This window comes from Orcinus orca, chromosome 7 (genome assembly GCF_937001465.1).
Source record: "Orcinus orca chromosome 7, mOrcOrc1.1, whole genome shotgun sequence".
NCBI classification, from domain to species: Eukaryota; Metazoa; Chordata; class Mammalia; order Artiodactyla; family Delphinidae; genus Orcinus; species Orcinus orca.
Window position 1 is genome coordinate 90022306 of NC_064565.1, and position 22621 is coordinate 90044926.

At 37.8% G+C, this 22621-nt stretch overlaps 1 protein-coding gene across 1 annotated transcript in view; it reads left to right on the forward strand.

Moving 5' to 3' along the window:
* Positions 1-22621, forward strand: part of PARD3B (par-3 family cell polarity regulator beta) — a 1037324-nt gene that overhangs the window by 645123 nt on the left and 369580 nt on the right. Inside the window, exon 16 of the mRNA XM_012532519.3 lies at positions 4087-4131. Coding sequence (XP_012387973.1) covers positions 4087-4131 — 45 coding nt within the window. The remainder of the gene's footprint in view (positions 1-4086; positions 4132-22621) is intronic.

The window sequence follows — 22621 nt, forward strand, 5'->3', positions numbered from 1 at the left end:
AATGATAGACCTTTCTCATACCGGGCTCACTCATTTTCAACCTCTTGTAAATAAGCTCTTTGTTTAAAATGACATAGCTATCATATTAATATTGCTACTGTTGCAACTGCTGTGCTATCTAAATAATATGCAGGAAATGACTAGACTTAAGCTCCAGTCCTGAGAGGAAACTTTATAGTAGCTTTAAGGTAATGTGAGTTATAAAAGAAGTTGAGTATTAATTATAACACTTGTCATATTTTTAAAAAGCTTGGTGGTGTGTATAATTTTACCTCATTTTCTCACTTGCTACTGTTATTTAAATCACTTCCCAGCACTAAGCATGTGCATAAAAGATGATTGTTCCCAATTTAACCTTTTAAGTAGAATGTATTCTATTAATTAAGTCATTACAGTTCCCTCTATTTTCTATGATGTTTATTCATTTATCTTCTGTCCTCAAGATAGACATCTGTGTCAGTGAATATTTTGGAGAAAGACCCCTAATTTTTATGCCCATCACCCATTTGGATGTTCTACACTGTTTATTGTAATAGTTTGGTAGTGTTCTAAAGAATTTCAAATTGTCAATTAAAATAATTAGTATTCCTACTAAAAATAGTAGATAGTATTCAGCCAAAAAGTTAAGTTACCGTGTTCAACCTAACATGGCAAGGGAATTTGTAGTACTTAAATTGACTTAGATTTAATGGGATAACTTATGTCTGTTAAAAAAAAAAAAAGGACAAAAACAAAAATAAGATCCTACCCTTGTGTGAATTCCTTTTTCAGAATAACTGCACAAAATAAAATCATGCATGTAGTCTGAATACCATATTTCCTTTGCCTTTCTTCCACTACAAGATGAACTGGGAGCCATGTCAACCGGGAGGTAAAACCTGCTGTGGGTATTGGATTATCCATGAGATAGCAATTGAAAGTACCTTGTGCCCTGCCTATTCCTTTATAATCCTAGGCAAGTGAAATCATAAGCACCACCGCCATCATTAAATTCACAACCTTTACCGCTCTCAGTTTCCATTTATCAAAAGTTTTCATTTATTGAGAAACATGTACCCGGAACTGTGCTAAGTGCTTTTTAAAATTTATTTCATTCAGTTCTCACAACTCCTTGTACAGTGTTTGTATCTCATTTTTCACATGGGGAAACTAAGGTTTAAAGGAGCTTAGTAACTTGCCTGATAAATCTTGAATTCAATCCACATCTGTCCCATTATTAGCTATCATGTTATTCTGTAACATCTAATGTAATTTAACTCTATTTAGTTTATCATTAATGATCTAATAACTAATATTTATTAAGCACTTACTATGTGATCTTCTAAGTATTTTGCATAAACTTACACAAATAATCTTCACTCTAAACCTACGGGGAAAGCAATATCAACCTCATTTTATATATGATGAGATTGAGGCACAGAAAGTTAAAGTAAATTGCAGGTAACCAGTAAGTATCTAAGTCAAGATTTTAACTCAGACAGATGATTTCTTATCTGTGTAATGGGGATGAATTATTTCAGCTTGAACCTATTAGAACTGTAGATTTCTGAACATGTTAAACAAATTTATAGCTAACACTTGTTCGTATTGGTCAACATAGAAAGATTTCTATTAATAACATATTCAAATTAAAAGGGTAATAGTGTTCTAACATACGGGTGTTTGTCAAGTGTTTTCTTACATTTAATTCATGTTATCAATAATCTGAAAAATATAACAACTTTTCTATGATTCATCACAAGTATAGTAGAGTGATTAAAAGTGCCATGTTTAAGCTCTGGCTCCTCCGCTTACAAGATATGCTGCAGTTTCTTTATCTGTAAAGATAATAATAGCTATCTTTACAGGTTACTGTGAGCATTAAATGAATTAATAGCTATAAAGAGTGTAGGGTAGAACTTGTATATTACAAGTGCTCAGTATTAGCTTCTAGTATTATTTTTTTAGTCACCATCATTGTTTTCCAATATTTTTTCATTTGTACTATAGATTCCACTGTATATTTTTTCAGACCTGGGAAAGACAGAATTTGGCCCACAATTGGAGGCTGATACATATGGATTGACATCTCCAACTGGAAACACGAAGAAAAGTCCAACAAGATTTTTAAGCAGTTAATACCAGGAAAATCACAAACATGTAGTGCTCTTGTCTAGAAAATAAAGAAATAGCTTAGGAAAGGAGTGCTAGGTGGGTGCGGGAAGACTTAGGAAGATTTTTGTATAATAACTGAGTCAATGAAATATGACTGAATGTTGTAGGTAAAGGAAGGAGGAGCTTATTACTCTGAGACCAATCTCATATTTGGGAAAATGGAAGAGGTCCTCCTTGTTGGCAGAGTTCCACTCACCTTGCTTCTACCCTTGAGCCACCAGAGTTTTAGAGACTAATGTAGACAATGACATATGGTGAATATTTTTTTATTTTAACATCTTTATTGGAGTATAATTGCTTTACAATGGTATGTTAGTTCCAGCTTCACAACAAAATGAATCAGTTATATGTATATGGTGAATATTGAACAGCTGTTGTTGAATATTGAAGTGCTAATCCATGCAGAGTTGCTTAAGGATTTAGAACTTGGCCTCTTTGTTCATGAGAGATATTGGTTAGTAGCTTTCATATAACGTCTTTGCTTGATATTAACATCAAGGTAATGGTAGCCTCATAGAATGAGTTGGGAAATATTCCCTCCTCTAAATTTTCTGAAAGAATTTCTGTAGAACTGGTATTATTTCTTCCTTAAATGTTTGGTAGAATTCATCAGGAAATCAGCTGGGTTTAGAGTTTTCTTTCTGGGAAAGTTTTTAACTTTCAATACAAATCGATTAAAAAACAAACTATAGGGCTGTTAGATTATCTCTTTCTTCCTATATAAGCCTTGGTAATTTGTGGCTTTCAAAATCATATCCATTTCATCAGAGCTGTGTTCATCTAAAATTTTATCCACTGCTGAAGCAAGATTCTTCTTCCTATTCTAATGGATGCCCCTGAATTTTGGAGTTTTTCACTCTGGGTATTGGGAATAGGAACTTTATTCCCAACCTTGTGTAAACTTTGGACACTGTGCTCTTTCCCCTTTGGGGCGGTTCTGTCCCAGGTCTTGGGTAGTTTCCTCACATGCATGTGATCATCAGCAATTAATTAAATACCTGAGGGGATCCTTTGCAGATCTCAGAAAGATTTCTGTATACCTCTCTTCTCTCCAATTCTCTGACCTAAACTCTGTCTGTCTTGGTTTCCCTAGACCTCCAGCTTCATGTCCTCAGGCTGGAATATCCCTGGGCTCTGCCCGTGTTCCCCTTCCTGCACCACAACCTGGAAACTTTCTCTAGACAGTAAGCTGGAGCAATGGCAGGAGTCACCCCACCTGTTTTCCACCTCTCAAGGGTCACTGTCCTCTGTTGCCTGATGTCTAATCTCTTGAATGCCATTGTTTCGTGTTTTGTCTATTTTAGAAATTTTTTTTCAGGAGGAATTGTAAGTTTGTTCCCTTTTGCTCCGTTTTGTCCAGATATAGAAGTCTGATCCTTGGGGATTAGATATATTGCTGTCATGCTCAAAGAGTTTTATTATATATTATACAGCTCTAGATTCTTGAGTTTTTCTGTTTTTGTGGATACAGAAACAACAGCCCAGTTAAAAGAACTGAAAGTATTAGAATTTTTTTTTTTTTTTTTTTTTTTTTTTGCGGTATGCGGGTCTCTCCCGTTGCGGAGCACAGGCTCAGCGGCCATGGCTCACAGGCCCAGCCGTTCCGCGGCATGTGGGATCCTCCCTGACCGGGGCACGAACCCATGTCCCCTGCATCAGCAGGCGGACTCCCAACCACTGCGCCACCAGGGAAGCCCTAGAAATTTTTAAAGGAATGAAATTCTATTCACAGAAGGTTTAATGTACATATATTTCTTCATAACTGTCTTTAAATTAACAGAATTGAGGTGCCCCAGGCAGGCTGGGGAAGATGTTTTCTCAAATCTTTGCCAGTAAAAAATTTCACTTATTACAAATCTATATTAATTTATTGTTCAAAAAATGGCTGATTTACAAGCAGGTCTGATCCTTGTCTCTTTAATTTCTTTGCAGTGCCAGATGAAAGCAAAGTCCATTCATTGGCTGGACACAAATCGGGTAAGAAATTCCTTGTAAGTGACTTTATATTCTCCTTCCTGGAAATCTCTGGCTGTGTTTGAGTAGCAGATGGAACCTGTTTCCATCCTCTCATCACTTAAAGACTTGCTAATTAATACATGAGATGTCTCTGACTTCCACAAAGGTGAATTATTGCTTGGCCATGTGTTGTATAGTGGCATAATGTATGCTGACTGAAATGTTTGAGAAGGAGGAAGAAAGGTTTCCAAAAAAATAATTATAAAACCCCAAGTCTTTAACCTGTATGCCAGCTGAACACTTAGAATAACAAAAAATTACAAAGAAAACCCAAGAAAGTTTGAAATTATTTTCCATGATGACTCTCACATTAAAGTGACAGGACAAAGAATTCCAGAAAAAGAAAAACGTGGCCATTTCTTCCTTCTCAAAAAAGAATCATTTTTTTGCCTGTCATCACAGGGGATTGGGCCTGAGATGACTGTATTCTCTTTCTTTAGACTCATGAATGAGCTCCCTGGAGGTGCCCTAGGAAGTCCACCAGGACTCTGAGGGTCTCTAGGCTCTTTCTCTGTTTTGTGTGATGTACCTTCAGGTCTAAAATCCAAGCTTCTCCTTCATTGCCAAATGACCTACCTTCTGTTCCTTTGCCCTTTCTTCAGCATCATTTATTCACATTAGTTGAAAACACTTAAAGCTACTAAGCTAGTAAATACAGCAGTAATCCTTTTCTTGTAAGGGTGCATTATTTGGGGGGAAACTATCCATTTTACTCTTAGAAATGCCACTCCAAACAACAGGAGGGTTATGATTTGTTGGCAGCCCTTCGTTTCTGAAACAAAGAAGTCGTTCCCATCACCAAGCATCTCCTGTGTTTATGGGCCAATTATGTTCTCAGCAGTAAGTGGCCTTGATGCCTCATTACTTCCATCATGTTCCAGGACAAGATTATGATTTTTTTTCCTTTTCTTCTTTCTCCAGATTCACTAGTGATAACAGCAGGGAAGGTCTAGTTCACAACTCTTAGATGTTTTCTTTTCTGCCCCTCCTAATAAAGAGCCTAAGAGGTTAGATCACTGTGAAAGAAAAGATTTCTGAGGGAGGGATAAATTGCCACACGCTGCTTGTTCCCATGCCTGGTACTTCTTGTCCTTAGCTCTCTTACACATATGAATACTTGAAGATAAAAACCTATTTACATACTGGGATGGGCTTCAAGGTAAGAAGTAGAAGCATTTTTTTTAGAATGTGTATCAATTCGGTTTTTGAAAACAAATAATAAACTTTCTGGCTTTTTCTGGGAAATCGAATCTTACTCTAATCTTACTTCATTTCCAAACAAATTACTGTTAGCCAGTAAGCAAAAATTATTGTCACTCTTTTTAAAGGCAAACATTATCTTGGTATATTGGTATAGTATTTTAGGTAAATTTTAATGATATGTTTTTATGTAGTGTGAAATAAAGATATTAGGAAAGAAGTACTCTAAACATAAAAATTGAAATAATCTTCCAAATCAAAAGAAAAATGTTAAAAATGGCATAATTTTAAAGCTGTCAGTCAGGTTAACTGTAAGGTTCACATGGCAGAGTTATTTTAGCTGGTAATAGAAATAATACTAATGGTCTTCATATCCCATGAATCAAACTGTTGAAATACATCAGATGTTTTAAATAAGATTTTTGTTACTAATACTATTATTACAATATTCACTATTCTTATATTTTAAGTACTTTTATATTCTATCACAACATCATCAAATTTTTCATTGGCTTTTTGTGGAACCGGGGCAAACGCTGAAAACAGCCAGAAAGTTGATAACTTTGGAGCCAAAGTGGCATACGATAAAACACAGTGAAGAGGGCTAACCAGTCACCTCAAATTGTGAGCTCTAGACTTAAATGAGAGCACTCTATAAAACGTTAGAGACAGTACTGAGAAAATAAAAAGCAGCATGAAAGAAAAAGATGCTATTAAGGTCTTGAATTATAATGCTCCTCAAGAACCCATCCCTCCCATGAAGTGCAGCTCCTTGTGTGGGCTACACTGGGTAGAGCATTTTCCCATTAGGCTTTGGTAGTGATGACAGTGAAAGAGAATTAAGGGTCCTTTTGATTCTGGCAACCTGTTCAGTCATTTTTAACATTCACCTAATATAGAACTATAGTCTCCATCTGCTACAGTCTAGACCACTAAGCAAGTGCCAGTTTGGATTGTAATGTGCAGCGTGCCCTGATCATTCGTACTTATCTCGCCAATGTCAGCTTCTTTTTTGTTTCACCTTTCTCTTCCCCAAATCCTTTCTCCAGAATTTTCAGGTGAAAAAGTGGTATCTCTTTTGCTAAGAAGAAAGTGTATCTCCCTCTGTCTCTTTTTAATCATGGAAATGTGGGCCCCTTTCCCACTATCCAAGACCATCAGGAAGTTAAATTAAATTTTATGTGCTGACCTAAATCTATCATCCATCCTCTTATTTAGGATGATATTCAACATTTTAATAAATTCATCTGAGTTAAAATTTCTTCTGAGTCAGCTACTTAGTGTGTAGAGAGCCATTTCATGCCAAGTTCCATCTGTTGGTCTGGCTTGAGTACTTCCCAAATTTGTGACAATATTTTTGGCACCATTTCCTTGGCTTATTCTTTAAATGGTTGATTCCTCAGAGCTCAGATCAAATCAAAGTCTTAGGTAAGATAAATCTTTCTAACATTTTTGGCCCAAAATGTAGTATTCCCTCACCTCTGCTGGAATCAATCCAGTATTCTTGAGGTTTCTCTAATAATCTATCTCACGGGCTACGCCTGGCAGTACATTGCATCTCATACCTTGGCAAGGAAAATGGCAGGCTGGTACTCCTGTTTATAATCTTATGGGGTCCTCTTCCACATATAAGAGGTATTAATGTTTATGGGATGGTGAGACCTACCATAGAGAAGTTAGGAGCAAAATGCTTTTTGTTTGGCTCCTTTAAAAAAAAAAAATCATAAGTTTCAGAGAGCCTTGAAAAACCAAAAAACTGTCTTTCACCTTTTTCCCTAACTATCTCACTAATTGAATTCTGACAAAACTCAAATCCTAGCAATGCACAGGGGAAATAACTTCAGCAAAATGTATATTTTAAACAATAAAACCATTTTTTAAAATGACAAATATTCTGAGGAAACATTAGAATCCAGAGAAAAATGACATCAGATTTGTCATAGCCTTTTTTTTTACATTATGCTTTAATTTTAGCTATACACAGACTCATAAAGTATGTCCAAGAAGGAGTCCTTTTTTTCCCTATGTACTGAACTGACACTTAAGCCAATAGTTTAATGCCCCTCAGCATTCAGACAGAAAGGACTTATAAATTTGACTTTTTTAAAACATGCCGTCATATTTTTTTGTTTTGATTTATTGCTTAGAATGGTTTTAATATGTATTGACTGTCTACAGAGATCTTTGCTGACCCAGCTCTTTAAGATGATGCAGTACTGAAGAAAGCGGATGATGAGTCCTTCTTTATGAGCTCTGACATATTAATTAGCAAAATGGACTAGAAAGCTTTCCTATTTCTACTTAAATTTCTTATAGTCTCAAACACCTGTCTATATAACTGTAAAACAGGCAAGTCTGTAAAAGTAATGGTTGGCAGTAAGTCCAGACCTTTTCTGAGACGAGTTTATCAATTAATGAGCAAGTATCCATTAACAATCTAGGGGGACATCTCTCCAGCTGAGGTGCCTTGCAGCCACTAAGTACGGTTGGTATCTCAACACATTTTGCTAATGAAGAAGCTGAAGCTCAAGGCATAAGTCCTTGTTCTCCCAGTTGATAACTCTTAGGGTTAGGATAGAAACCCAGATGCGATGTGGCAGAGCCAATGAATTTGGACACTTTATATTCCACCAGCATGTGCCTAGCATCTCACAATCTCAGGAACTGAGAAGAATGTAGGAGTAAGACACAGTCTAGTTGGAAGGCATGACACACATATCAAGATATTCTATAAATCATTACTTACCTTTTATAACCTCAACTAGCTAAACCAGGAACACAGTAGGTGTAATTTCTCTATGGTAATTCAGTGAGCAGGAGAAGAACATCAAATCTGATCATTTGTGCCTTTGTTTCTCTGCATGCATGTGCACGTGAATGTGTGGGCCAAGAGATGTATGAAAAAAATATGCATGTGATGTACACGTATTATACATAAGTTATAGGAAATGTGCATGTGATACGTGTCTTACAGCAAAGGCTGAGAGCTTAGTATGCAAGTTGCTGACTTGACAGAACATACATTCTGCTTTAAGTGCATTGTGCATTGTGTGCCCGGGACTTCCCGGGCAGTCCAGTGGTTAAGACTCTGCGCTCCTAATGCCGGGGGCACAGGTTCGATCCCTGGTCGGGGAACAAGATCCTGCATGCTACACGGCGCCGCCAAATAAATAAATAAAGAGATGCATTGTGTGTAAACGTCAAATCTAGAATGTTCGAATGTAGCTAAAGAAATTGCTGAATCTTTGCAAAAGAAAAGGTAAAACATAAGGTGATTTGATAGTCACTTTAAGAGTAATGGGTTATTAAATGACATTTTATAACTTTTGTTGAGTTTTAGTGTTCCATACTTTTATAGAATATCTAAGTTAAAATATGCATTTAATTTTTGGAGCACCAACCATGATCACTTTTCATATCTGAGTCTTCTAATTGAATTACTGTTTTTTAGGACTTTTCATTGTTATTGTTGATGAGGAACTAAAATCATAGAGTAAGTGGGTAGTGGATTTGAACTCTGTTTCTTTCCTCATCAGTTGGTTAAGGTAATACTGCACGGTTATCTATTTGGACAAACATTTTTATTGGGTATTTTCTAAGCTTCTGTCATGTGTTATGTTGGATAACTATAGCTTTAGACACAAAAAAAAGTATGCATTTCCCACATGCTTCAGCCTTGATTTACATTTCCATGGGATTCAGGATGTTTTCATTAGAAAAAAATTAATGATACATCTAGGATTCTTTCTATAGAAACTTGATTATGAAGCAACCTTAGTGTCTCCTATATTGCAAAATGTTAGTGATTAAGCTATCCTCTAAATTTCAAAGAATCAAATCAAATTAGAAAGAAATATATCATAAGATAAGTTTATTTACTATTCAAATGTGGTGTAGGTGTGTGCATTTCTAAATTTCATGAGTAAATAGATACTACATTTTTTTATAAATCAACTTTCAAAATTATTTCTGTTCCACTCATGTCTATTAAATACCCACTCTGTAACAGGTATTAAGTTTTAAGCGCTGCAGATACAAAGTGACATGTGTCAGAAAGGAAGTGCTTCCATAGCAGCATCTGAAAGATAAATAGAAGTTTGAGGAATAGAAAAGGTCACTGAGCTAACACTTTCCAGGCACATGGAAAGTTGTGAAAACATGAAACTTCATGGTGTGTTCCAGAAACTGTAAACAGTTCGACATGGCAGGAGTGCAAAGGGGAGAGTGACATGCTAGGAGGTTAAGCAAGAAGGCAGAGATTAGATCATGGGGAACGCCTACCAAATGAAAGAATGTGAATTTTATCCTACAGGCTCAGAGAATCTAAACAGATTAAAGGAGGGGAGTGGTCAGTTTTATAGTCTAGTGATACCACTCTGGTTGTGGGGACTTGAAAGGATTTTTTTTTTTAAAGGCAAGAATAGTTAAAAGACCACTGCAATAGTCCAGATAAGAGATGATGTGGGCATAAATTTAAGTGATGAAATTAAGGAAAGAAAAGTATGAAGTATTTAGAGAATAAAGCCTTCAATTTTGTTGTTTGTTTGTTTTTTAATCAAACTTAGTGGGTAAGTGAGAGAGAAGATCCAATTTGATTATCAGTGTATCAGTCAACTCTTGCTATAACCATGCTACGTAAAAAAACCAACAGTTAACACTTATTTCTTGATCACGTATCTTCAGGTGGGCTGGGACTTGCCGATCTCAGAAGTGTTTGGCCAGGCTTGGCTCTAACCTGTAGTTCAGGTCCAGGTTTTCTGCCTGTGTCTCTTATCCTCCTTGGGCCAATGGTTTCTTGAGGCAAGTACCTTTGATAACAACGGTGATAAGATGAAAATAGAGTAGGCAGAGAGGGAACCCATAAGCTATGTGGCAGTGTTCATGTATTAATGATGTGAGAGTGAAGGTGATAGAAGGAATGATAAGAGGAGTAGAAGGAAGTTGGCAGGATAGCGTTAGCTCTGAAAGAGTCAGGATTTTATATAAGGGTAGAGAAACAATGTACCTGAACATGGAAATGTGAAATAAGGAGATAGCTGAGCCCCCTCCCAACCCTGGGAAAGAACAGCTTCAAATGAGAGGGCTGCAGGAGAAGCAGATTTCTTGGTGGAGAGCTAGATTTCAATGAAGGCTAAAAGGAAGGGGAATTTTCAGAGAAGGGGTTGGAAGTGAACAGCATTTTGTCAACCATGGGAGGATAGTGGAGATTCGAGGAGGCAAGGTGGAGGATTCTGGGCTGGAGGGCAGAGTGGGACGGTGAGTCACAGGGAGATGGAGAGAGTGGTGTAAGGCTACAGCACAGGAAGGAGTAGATGACCAAAGGGCTCACATCTTGGGAAATGACTAAGGGTGTCAGCAGTGATGTACCTAGTTTGTTTAGATGGCTTTGCAGTTGCCAAGAGAATCAATTCTCACTCTTTGGTAAATAGAAAAAAGGCTTGGGCCAGTTATGACTCAGTGGTGGCCTGGATGAATTATTTTTTGTAAAGAGATCCTATCTCTGAAGGATGAGGAGATGAAGATTTTCCAGGAGGAAACGGTCCCAAGGTTACAAGTTTTGAGAAGATGCTTAAATTTTACTGGGTTTGGAAACCGAGAAATGGCCATGGGTAATCATTTCTGCTGGACAGGAAACAGAAGAGCAGGATCAAAAGGAAGTGGCTTGAGGAGGAATGGGAGGTGGAAACAAGGATAGATGATCTTTCCAGAAGCTTAATATTAAGAGAAGAAAAGAGAGATGTATGTAGAGAAGAGAAGTTGTCTTTTGTTGTTGGTGGTATTCTATTTCATGTTAATGAGAAACACAGGACCAAGTTTGTTGACTGAGAAGAAAGAGACATTTGTAAGAGAATGAAGAACGAGGAAAGAGGACATTTTTAAAGGGATATGATTAAGAGTATAGTTTTATAGCAGTTGGCTTTGAAGAGGATGAGCCAAGATTGAAGGGAAAGTGGCAGGGCTGCATGTAGTACAGATAAATTTGTAGGTAGAGGGGGTAAGAAATTAAGGATGTTAATGGTCTCAATTTTCTTGATGATGTCAAAGCCTGTACATAATGGCATTGTACGGTTGGTCAACAGGCTGGGCAAGAAAATAAGAAACACTATAGATAATAGGTAGCCCATGTTGGGATGTGTTTAAGTCATTGAAACAAAATTGGATGGGATACTACGAAACAATATATTTACACCTGCACATGCACATATTCACTGCATTCAAGGGTTGAGTTGCAAATGAGCTACAGTTTTCCCCTGAACAAAATGTTCTTATCTTTTGCAGTTATATTTTCAATTCTCTATTTATGGTGAAATTATAGAAAGTTAGGACTAAGTGGATAGTTATATATGTCTAATACAACCAACTTATTTTAAAGAGTAGATTGATACCTAGACAGGGAAAATCACCCCCCACCAAAGGCCCAGCTGGTCAGACCTGTTGACTTCTACTTCAGCAACCTCTTGCTTTGTGAATTCAAACACCATTGCTACCAGTTTTGCCTGATTTAATAACCTAAACTATCATTAAAATGCTCAAAATTTCCCCAAACCCAGCATGGATAACAGAAAGAATAATTTAGCACAGCTCTGGTCTTTTGTCTTTTCAGCTTCTCTCATTGAAACCCACCAGAATTGAATAAGCTTCTATATACAAAAAGTATGTACTTTGTTCAAAGTTTATTACAGACTTTGTCACAAAGTCTGTATCTGTTTATGGTTGCTATTCATTATAGTTTATATTTTTATTATGGTGTTTATTTATTTTTCCCCTAAATATAAATGTACAGGACAAATTATTCTATTCTGAGCTCCAATAGACATTTGTTGATATGGTGTATTCGGTACATACTTTTCCCCTGTGCCCTTATATATTGATATTGATATTACAAATTTCTCAGCAATGAATTTTTTATTATCCTGTCTCATAATTCAGAACTCAACAGCTTATCTTTGGAGATAAAATTTACTGTGCTTAAGTGTGCATTGATTTAGAAAATGTATAGTTTCTAAAGTTTTAACTGTTTGAACAAATTAAAAATAATTTTATAAAGAGACGAGCCTATTTCTATATATGTCAAATCCTTCAAATGTGGCTGAACTCTCTCAAACTTCACCATCCATGGGGAATATGTGTCTTGTACATTTGGAAAACAGTGGTTTGGAACTGACAATTCTAATAGCGTTTCTAAATGCCAGAGTGAACATCTACAGTGAAAAATATTATTAAATGACTACATGATGGTTGATAAGGACAAAGTGAATGTTTGACATTAAAACTTTTCTGTAGGCTGAGCTATCTGCACTCAGCTTTGGACTCGCTGTGCAACTGGAGAGGGACAACAGTAGGAGCCACAGAAAACAGCAAGTGACTTAAAAATTACACAGAAACGCCATCATCAGTCAGCATATTATTGTATGGACTTGAAGGTATCATGGGTAAAAACAAATTACATTCTCAAAAGCATGATAACTGTAAATGTTAAGCTGTGAGCACCAATTCTGTCCTCTTTCCTTTGTATTTAGCTTTAAGATCTCCTAAGTAAACTTCTTGCAATGAAACTATTTCAGTAAAATTGTTGGACTCTATACCTACTAGCTTTTTTTTTTTTTACTTTATTTATTTTTGGTTGCGTTGGGTCTTAGTTGCTATGCGCAGGCTTTCTCTAGTTGCGGCGAGCGGGGGCTACTCTTCGTTGCGGTGCGCAGGCTTCTCATTGCGGTGGCTTCTCTTTTTGCGGAGCAAGGGCTCTAGATGCTCAGGCTCAGTAGTTGTGGCTCATGGGCTTACTTGCTCTGCGGCATGTGGGATCTTCCTGGACCAGGACTCGAACCCGTGTCCCCAGCATTGGCAGGCGGATTCTTAACCACTGCACCACCAGGGAAGCCCCCTACTAGCTTTAAATGATGGCAGCCCTATATCAAGAGTAGATTTGGCAGGGGCTACAAAGCTTTTCGGTTCCCATGTAATTATTTTAGAAAGGTTTACATTGACACCTGGAATTTTAAATCACTCTTCTAAGGAAAGTATTTTATGTGTAAATGTGTTGTGGAGAGAAAAAAACGGAGACACTCTGATTCCAATGACCCAGAGAGGTTATAGCTCCCTGCTTGCAGGACCTTTTATTTTAAACTTCTACGGATAATCTAGTTGCCAGTGTTAAGTGATTGGCTGTTTAGACATTCCAGCAGTGTTTTACTTCTGAACTTTTCTCACCAAAATATCAGCCGACATATGATATTGGAAGGACAAGTTTGGAATATTACTCAGCCATAAAAAGAAACGAAATTGAGCTATTTGTAATGAGGTGAACGGACCTAGAGTCTGTCATACAGAGTGAAGTAAGTCAGAAAGAGAAAGACAAATACCGTATGCTAACACATATATATGGAATTTAAGGAAAAAATGTCATGAAGAACCTAGGGGTAAGACAGGAATAAAGACACAGACCTACTAGAGAATGGACTTGAGGATATGGGGAGGGGGAAGGGTAAGCTGTGACAAAGCGAGAGAGTGGCATGGACATGTATACACTACCAAACGTAAGGTAGATAGCTAGTGGGAAGCATCCGCATAGCACAGGGAGATCAGCTCGGTGCTTTGTGACCACCTAGAGGGGTGGGATAGGGAGGGTGGGAGGGAGGGAGACGCAAGAGGGAAGAGATATGGGAACATATGTATATGTATAACATTCACTTTGTTATAAAGCAGAAACTAACACACCATTGTAAAGCAATTATACTCCAATAAAGATGTAAAACAAACAAACAAACAAAAACCCCAGCCTGAGACACCTGAAGATCAGCTTTTACATAATAAATGCCCAATCCGTGTTGAATAACATAAAATATGTTAAAGCATACATTTTTTTTGTTTAATATCTGATAAAGGTATAACAATGCCAACTAATGGTGAGAAATATTTTAGAATGTATTGGCTTTGATAATGTCGGTGTGACTTTACACAACTTGTGTATGTGTACGCACATATGAGTTCCATAAGTGAATGCTGGGTTGAGGGGGGGAAGCATTAAAAGACTAGTATATTTCAAGAAAGGTTTTGCCTACTTAAAAAAGTGTTCATTTGTTCCTGTGTTTAGGCTCTATCGACAGGGATAAATTTCAGTACCTTTAACAAGTCATACCATGCCCTCTATCACCTTGTCTTGATCTGCCCTTGCAGCCTGTCTCATGCCACTGTCGCCCTCCACCCCACCTCATCCCCGCCTCATCACACTTGTTCCCAATTCACAGAGCTACTCACCACTGCTGTCTGACCATATCTTATTCTTTCATGCCTCAGAGCCCCAGCGGAACTCTTTGAAGGCCCACCTCCCTGAAAAACCCTCCCCAGCTTCCTCAGACCAAGGTCTCCTCTGGTATCTAGCCTTGTTTAACTTCAGGTGTCTCCAGGCTCTGGTTTTATACTTTTTAACTTCTCTCACCCTTTCCTGCCCTAGCTCACACTTCTGCTCTAGAGCCAGTTAGCCCCCAAGGACCCGCACAGGCTGCTTCTCAAATCTCCTTTGATCAATAGTCTTGACTCCCTTAGACCATTAATAATCCCAAGGCCTACCTTTTCCTCATATAGGCAGGAGAACTCTGTTATCTACTGAATGAAAGGGCAGGAACCAGTGTTAACTCTTTTATTAAACCAGTATTTATTGAATGCTTACTGTGTGCCGGACCCTGGACCAGGTACCACAAATACAAGGTTGTGTGGACTGTGGATTCTGCCCCTAAGGTATTCACAGTTCAGTAGCAACAGTAGGAATGCAAACACTGAAACTACCATGTGCTTATACATAAATGCAAATACACAGAAAAAGTAACAGTGGCTGCCTTACTTAGAGGAAGAAGATGAGGTTGGGGGTCAAGGGAGACTTTTGCTTTATCTGTAGTATTTGAATTTTTATGTTGAGACGATATTTATGTGCAGTTTGAGTAATGAAAAACTTTATGGGTTTAAAAAAGTAAAAACTTTTCAAACAGACTAAAATTTCACATGCTGAATCTAATCATTGAAATGTTGTACACGTGAGATGATTTAGCATGGGGACTGGCACAGAATATGCACAGAAGAACCACAGGAAAAGGGATAGTTTCTGGGAAGGAGATGAGAGGCTGAATCCCAGAGTCACGCTGGGAACCTATTTGGGGCCCAAAAGTATTTCGGGAGGAAGGGAATAGAGAGAGGCTTAACCATGAGATACCTCATTTATGGGTTGCTGGAAAATGTGCCAATGAAAAACATATTTGGGGAATGTTAAACTCCCCTGTCAATTTTTGGTATCCTAGAGGGCAGGAACGTAGTCTTTGAAATTTATTCAGTAAGGCACCCACTTCATGCTTTTTAGAGGTTCATGGTGCCCAACTGTGTCCAATAAAAGCAGAATTATAATGAGGGCTTGTGATGAATATGTAAAAGTTAAAGAGAAAACTTAAAGCAACCTAGATTACTTCTTCTTGCTAAAATAAGCAAATGCAAATTCATTAACACTCTGTTGATAATTAGAAACCACACACACACACACAAAACCACTTACAAATTCCACCCCATCAAAGTAGAACAAAGCTGTTGAAAGTAACCTTTTGAATAAAAACCCTTTTAGTAACTAATCCTTTTTTTGTAAATGTGCATGCCTTTTCAACCAGGAAAACAACAACTGCAAAGAAAGAGGGAGAAAAAAAGCAGATAGTTTTGTGAAGTATCATGGTATTGCCATCCGGGAGTTGTCAGAGGTATTTAGAAATGTTGGTGTCAAACTGGTGATGGAGGCTTTTTACTTGTTATGCTCAGAGAAAATGTTACTATCGGTTGGTCTAGTGGCCTAGCGGTTGATGAACTATTTTAAGTGATTTATATGGACAAACACTTCTTCTTTTTCAAAAGTATGCATCTATATTAACGTGTATTAGTAAAGTACTATTTTTCTATTTATAATAGGGCTACATTTTTAAAACTAAAATATTAGTGGAAAAAGTATGAGATTTTAAATAATATTAGGAAATAACAGTATAAAATGATTTGTGAACCTGGCAAATTATCCTGAAGTCCTATGACACAGTTTGCTGAGGTCTGGGAAACAGTGATGAATTCTGTACGTTTCCATCAGCATGTCCATCGTTTCCATCATTGTGCTTTTTTGCAAAGCTCAGAAGATCTCGGTTTGAGAAAAGTACGTGCACCCTGAGGCCTTGGGCTATATAATACTCACTCTCTGGGCCCCATTTTCTGTCCATGGACTGATGCCTTCAATTCTTGTTGAACACTGGCTCCTTCAGCAAAGAAATGTCCAAATCTTCAACTGTTTCTTACTATGAATTTCTCTCCATCAGGTTTAACTTGAGTTATATTTTGAAGTACATGCCTCTAACAGGCCATCTTCATCAGAGAAGGAAACATAACAGATACCATGGTGCCCTTCTGTGTGAGCCTGGAAAAGCAGTCTCTTAGAAATGCAGAGTCAGTCTTCATTTTTTCACCTTTCTTTACCTACCCCATTAATCCAGTAGGAAATCAGGTTTATCCCACAGGAACACAACCCAAAGCTTTCCTGCCTACCCTTGCCCATGCCACCATCACCTCATACCTTCAGTAGCCTCCTAACTCCCATACTCTCTGCCATTCCATTCTCCCCACAAGAGCCAAAGGGATCTCTGGCAAACATAACACAAATCATGTCCTCAAATGCTTACAATCCTCCGATGGCTTTCCACCATTCATGGAAAATAATCCACATTTCTGACCACAAGCCCCAAGGCCAGCCTCATCTCCCTGCTTGCCTTGCTGACTTTGTTCCCACTGCTCCTCTCCTTCAGGACACTTGGCCCGGGTTACCTGCTTTCTGTGTTCAGCAGGCCAACTTGTTCTCTTCTGGGGCCCTTTGCACATGCCTTCCCTCTGCTCAGAATGATCTCCCTCACCTTCACGTGGCTGACTCCTTCTGATTCAGTTCTTAGGTCAAGTGTTCTTTCTTTAGATATACCTTCCCTGACCACCCCATCTAAAAGAGGCAGAATAAGTCAGTTTCTGTCACTTAGTCTGTTCACTTCCCAGTAGCACTTATCACAGTCTGTGGTGTGTGTGTGTGTACGTGTGTGTGTTTAACATACTGTCTCCTCACCTACAGAACGTGAGCTGCACACAGGCAGAGACCTTGGGCCCCAGTGCAGGAGCAGTATCTGGCACAGAGTAGGCATCCTTTGCTCAGTATTTGCTAAGTCTTTTGCTTGTATGTCTTTTTGCATATTTTTACTTTCAAACTCCCCATGTCTTTATGTTTTATATGTGTGTCTTGCCTTACAATTTTTTTGTGTGTGTGTTCGTTCTGACAATCTGAATTGTAACTGGAAATTTGGCACATTTGCACGTATTGAGATTACTAGCATATTTAGATTTATGTTTATCATATTATTTTATACATGAGTCAGTTCTTGTCCTCTTAGAATGAATTCCTGTTTCATTTGGGGTTTTTTTTGTTTTCTTGTTTTTTTTTTTATTTTTGGCTGCGTGGGGTCTTCGTTGCTGTGCCCAGGTTTTCTCTGGTTACGGCGAGTGGGGGCTACTCTTCATTGCGGTGCGCGGGCTTCTCATTGCGGTGGCTTCTCTTGTTGTGGAGCACGGGGTCTAGGCACAGGGACTTCAGTAGTTGTGGCACGCAGGCTCAGTAGTTGTGGCTCCCAGGCTCTAGAGCGCAGGCTCAGTAGTTGTGGCTCCCGGGCTCTAGAGCGCAGATTCAGTAGTTGTGGTTCATGAGCTTAGTTGCTCCGCGGCATGTGAGATCTTCCCAGACCAGGGCTTGAACCCAGGTCCCGTGCATTGGCAGGCAGATTCTTAACTACTGCGCACCAGGGAAGCCCTTCATTTTGTTTTTAAACTCACTTTTTTCTTATATTAATTTGAAAATTATACACTTCACTTTTATCATGCATACTTAATAAAATCTAAAATTAGTTCATACTTAATCCTTTTCCCAAACAATATAAGGAACTTAGAATACTTTTGCTCTCCTTACCCCCTCCCAATTTCTATATTGTGTTCCATTTTTTTCTTTCTTATTTTTTGATTCACATATTATATATTAATTTTAATGTTTTCTGTATCTATTATTTTTTCAAACTCACCTGTGTATTTACCAATTTCTTTTCTTACCATTCTTTCTTATACCTCAGATCTTCCTTCTGGGATCATTTTCCTTCTTTCTGAAGTATGCTCTTCAGACATTCCTTTAATGATGGTCTATTGATTATACTCTGTTGTTTATCAGGAAACATCTTGTTCTGACAACTAGTTTTGTTGAGTATACAGTGTTATGCTGGCAGCACATTGAAGGTGTTTTTTCTAGTGTCTTCTGGCTTCTACTGTGAAAAGTCAGCCATTGGTTTAATTGGCCTCTCTGTACCAGTGATCAGTCTTTTCTCTGGACACTTTTAAATTCTCTTTGTCTTTGATGTTTACTTTCACTACCATCTAGGTCTTGCTGTAGGTTTCTTTATATTATCTTTCTTTGTATATAATGTGTCTCCTATGGCTGTATATTAATGTTTTCCATCACTTCTGGGAAATTATAAATTATAAATGTTAATGTGCCTCTTCCCCAGTGGAACTCCTATTAGATGTATGTTAGACCTCACTCTTCAGCCATGTCTCCTAGACACTCTTTCATACTTTTCTGTCGCCTTGATTCTGTATTTCATTCTGAGTAATTTCTCCAGGTCTGTCTTCTAATTCCAATTTGGTATCTACATATCTTTCATGTTTCTGCTGATTCTCATCCATGGTGACTTTTTCTTGATGGATTTGGTCATTTCTCTTTAGGATGTCATACTTGGTTGGATTTAATGTGTGAGCATTTGGGGGAGCCTGATTTGCATGTGCTTTTCTCCACAGAAGATTTAGATTTGCTGCTTCTGGGGTACAAGCAGAGTACTACTAACCTGGAACCACTTTCATATAATTTCTTGGCTAACAGCTTAATTAATTGAGAGAAAAATAAACTTGATTTAATACCTCCAAGAGGACAGTTGTCCTGTGGTTGAAAATTCTCAAAGAGACATGAAGATTGTCTTTTTGTGGGTTGTTTTGTTTTGTTTTGTTTTCATTGTTATTTTTCCTTTCTAGAACCAGAGTAAAGAGAGATTTTCTTGAACTCGCTTTGCTGAGGAAAGTGTATTTGATTGTTGAGGTTTCTTAGCCTACCCTTCTACTAAGGTTGTAGATCCTTTTGCGGGTTGCTTTGCTTCAGGATTTCCCTTAATTTCCTATGAGCTAAGCAGTGCATTTAAATGTATATTTGTTTTAATTTATCCAGGATCTATTTGTATTTTATTATCGGGATTTTGAGAATTAATACATAGCTGGAAGCGGAAGTCTCTAGTCTAATAATTGCTGACTGAATGAATGGATGAAAGAATGAATGATTATCCTTCGTAAATGGCTGAGTTCAAATAAACCATTGGGCTCAATGCAGATTAAAGCACATGTTCACCCAGACATGGTTTTATCTCACTGAGTCTGGATTGCTTTTGACAAAATACTCTTTAGAAGTATATGGAAAGCCACAGGACATAGGAACAAAGCTGGGAATGATGTCCATAATATGCTGAGAAAGTCTGAAATGGAAAATTCCCTTCATCAGAAACCACATAGTAAAAAGTGCTGGTTATATTTGTAGTTTCGGGCTATGATTTACGACACTGTCTAGAGATTATTAGAATGATTCATTGTTATAGGAAGAAATAAAATAGGGTTTACAAAGGAGCTTTTATCAGATTATGATTTGCCTTGTCATGAAGTTGGGAAGAAGAGGCTTATCAGGCTATTTGTTGTCACTGCCTATGTGGGCCGTGGATCAGATGCTGATTAGAATTGTTTTCTGGACTCCTAGAACACCCTCCAGAGCGAATTCCTTGTCACGACCACACCCAAAGAGTAGTTTATGAGAAGGCTGTTTGATAGATCCTTTAGGTACTAAAACAAATCAAAACCAGTCCTGTTCATTCCAACAAAAGCCGTCCTTCCATACGTTCTCCTTTTTGCATCAAATGCTCTTTGGTTTTTCTCTTTCTGAAGTCCAGAAATTCTGATACTTTTATAGAATTTTTGTGCAACTTCTCATTTATGCAAGACATGTTAGCATAGAATTAGGTGCTGAGATTGGGCAAAGGAACAACATGAGAATTTGGATGATGTCAGCTTATACTCCTGAAACTGAAGAGCTTATCTTTGCTGTTAGCGTCTACTAGGATTAAGGAAACCCCCTTAGTTCTCTGGAATGAAAATACTAGCTTGGTAAGCATTAGTACAATAGATGATGTGCTTGTTGCCTGTCGTGCATGAAGAAATCAGTAGACTTTTGTTTTTCTTCTTCTTTCTCTGTGCCATTTCATCCTTTGTTTCTATGAATTAGAATTTCTGGGTATGGCATCCAGGGCTGACACTGCACACACAATACCCTTGGCTCCAAGGAGGTCGTGAATTTGGATCATTTCCCAGATTATACATCTGCCCCTGTAGCTTGCATTTCAGAGCGTATGGCCATGGCAGAGGGGGCATATTAGAAATTGTCCCTGCATTGCTTCTGAAGTGTAAGAAAGAGGAAGCACCTTTTCATCCGGTCATGAAGTTGTTACTTGAGTGTTAAAACGGTATGGGTAAAACTGTTTTCTTGTGAATTCCCTTCAGTAAGTTAAAATGCATTCAGTGTGTTGCTGTCACAGAATTCATACAAAGTACTATATGGTAGAAACACACAACACAAAAAAACCTGAATTTTTTTAAGGAATTCATATGTCATTTGAAATGGTACAGCCATGCCTATGAGAAGGAACAACTTGAAATGGTCCATTTATTGCTTTACATTGTATTCATTTCTCAAGTGCTAACACATAATTTTTCTTAAAATATTTATATCTACATGCAAGTATTCATTGGAGTAGTATGTTTATTTCCAGGGATATCAGCCATTAGGGCTTCTTTTGAAATTGTGAAAATTTAAGATTCTGCAAACTAGGTATCGAATACTACCAAAAGGCAATTTAGGGCTAATTTGAGGCCCAAGGTAACCGGTGAGCTGCTGTGAGGATAATGCTTTGTGGATCTGGAGAAAGAAATAACAAAAGTAAGAAGGTAAAGAGGTGAATGTTAGCGGAGATGTCTCATTCTCTCTCCTCAGCTAATCAGTCACTTGTGTTCTGAATATATCCCCAGCTATTTCTTCCAAGGCCTTCTCCAATCAATGAATGGCTTTCTTTTCCATCTTCATATTCTTCCGCATCTTTGGCTCCTTCCTTTCATCCAAGGAGGAATAATCTAGGTGAGAAAGAAATAGTGAGTGGAAATGGTGGGAGTATATGGAAGCAGGGAGTAACAGAAGGAAGGAGAGTCTAAGCAAAAGCAATGGATAGCAGTAAGTACAAATGGGAACTATGTCTTAGAAGTTGGTTTTCCTTGCTAAGGTGTCTCACATGATCACTTAAATAGCAGACAGGTTGACCATGTTAAAACAAAACCTGGACCATGTCATTTTTCTTCTTTGAAGCCTTCATTAAGGATCAGCTATATAACCAAACATAAAAAGAAAAGAGGACCTCCACCTGTACCTTACATTAGATAAGAAATTTATTCAGAATGATTCATAAATCTAAATGTAAAAGCTAAAACTTTAAAGCTTCTAGAAAAAAATAGGAGAAATTTCAGTGCTAGTTGATTAAGCAGTACATCTTTTAGGACCAGCTAGACTACTGAGTTATTTTAAGTAAGCAGTAATGAGAGGTTGAAGACGACTGTTAAAGAGAATAGGAGAATTGATAAATGTGTTATAAAAGATGTTGCAGATATAGGGAATATAGGACTTGACAATTTCCTGTATTTGGGGACAAGAGATGGGCGGGACTCAAAACTTACCTGAGACTTTTAGGCTGGAAGATCAGCAGGAAGGTGGTGCCTTGGACCAAATGAAAGGAACCATGAAGAAAAGCCAAATTATGACGAAGAGGCGTTTGAAAATACTAGTCTGGAACTCAAGAAAGAGGTCAAGGTTAGCAATACAGATTTAGAAGTCATCTGCAGAGAGGAGATATTGAATCTTGGATTTGTCCACAAGATTGCACAGATTAAATTAAGTAATAATTCTTTAAAAGAGTTAGTAGCCATTAATCCATTTGGTTAACTAAAAGCTTAAGATGAAGGCAAAGGCAGTTACTAGGGTTAATGATCAGTCTCATTTTTGCTATTATCATGTTCAATAGCTTGA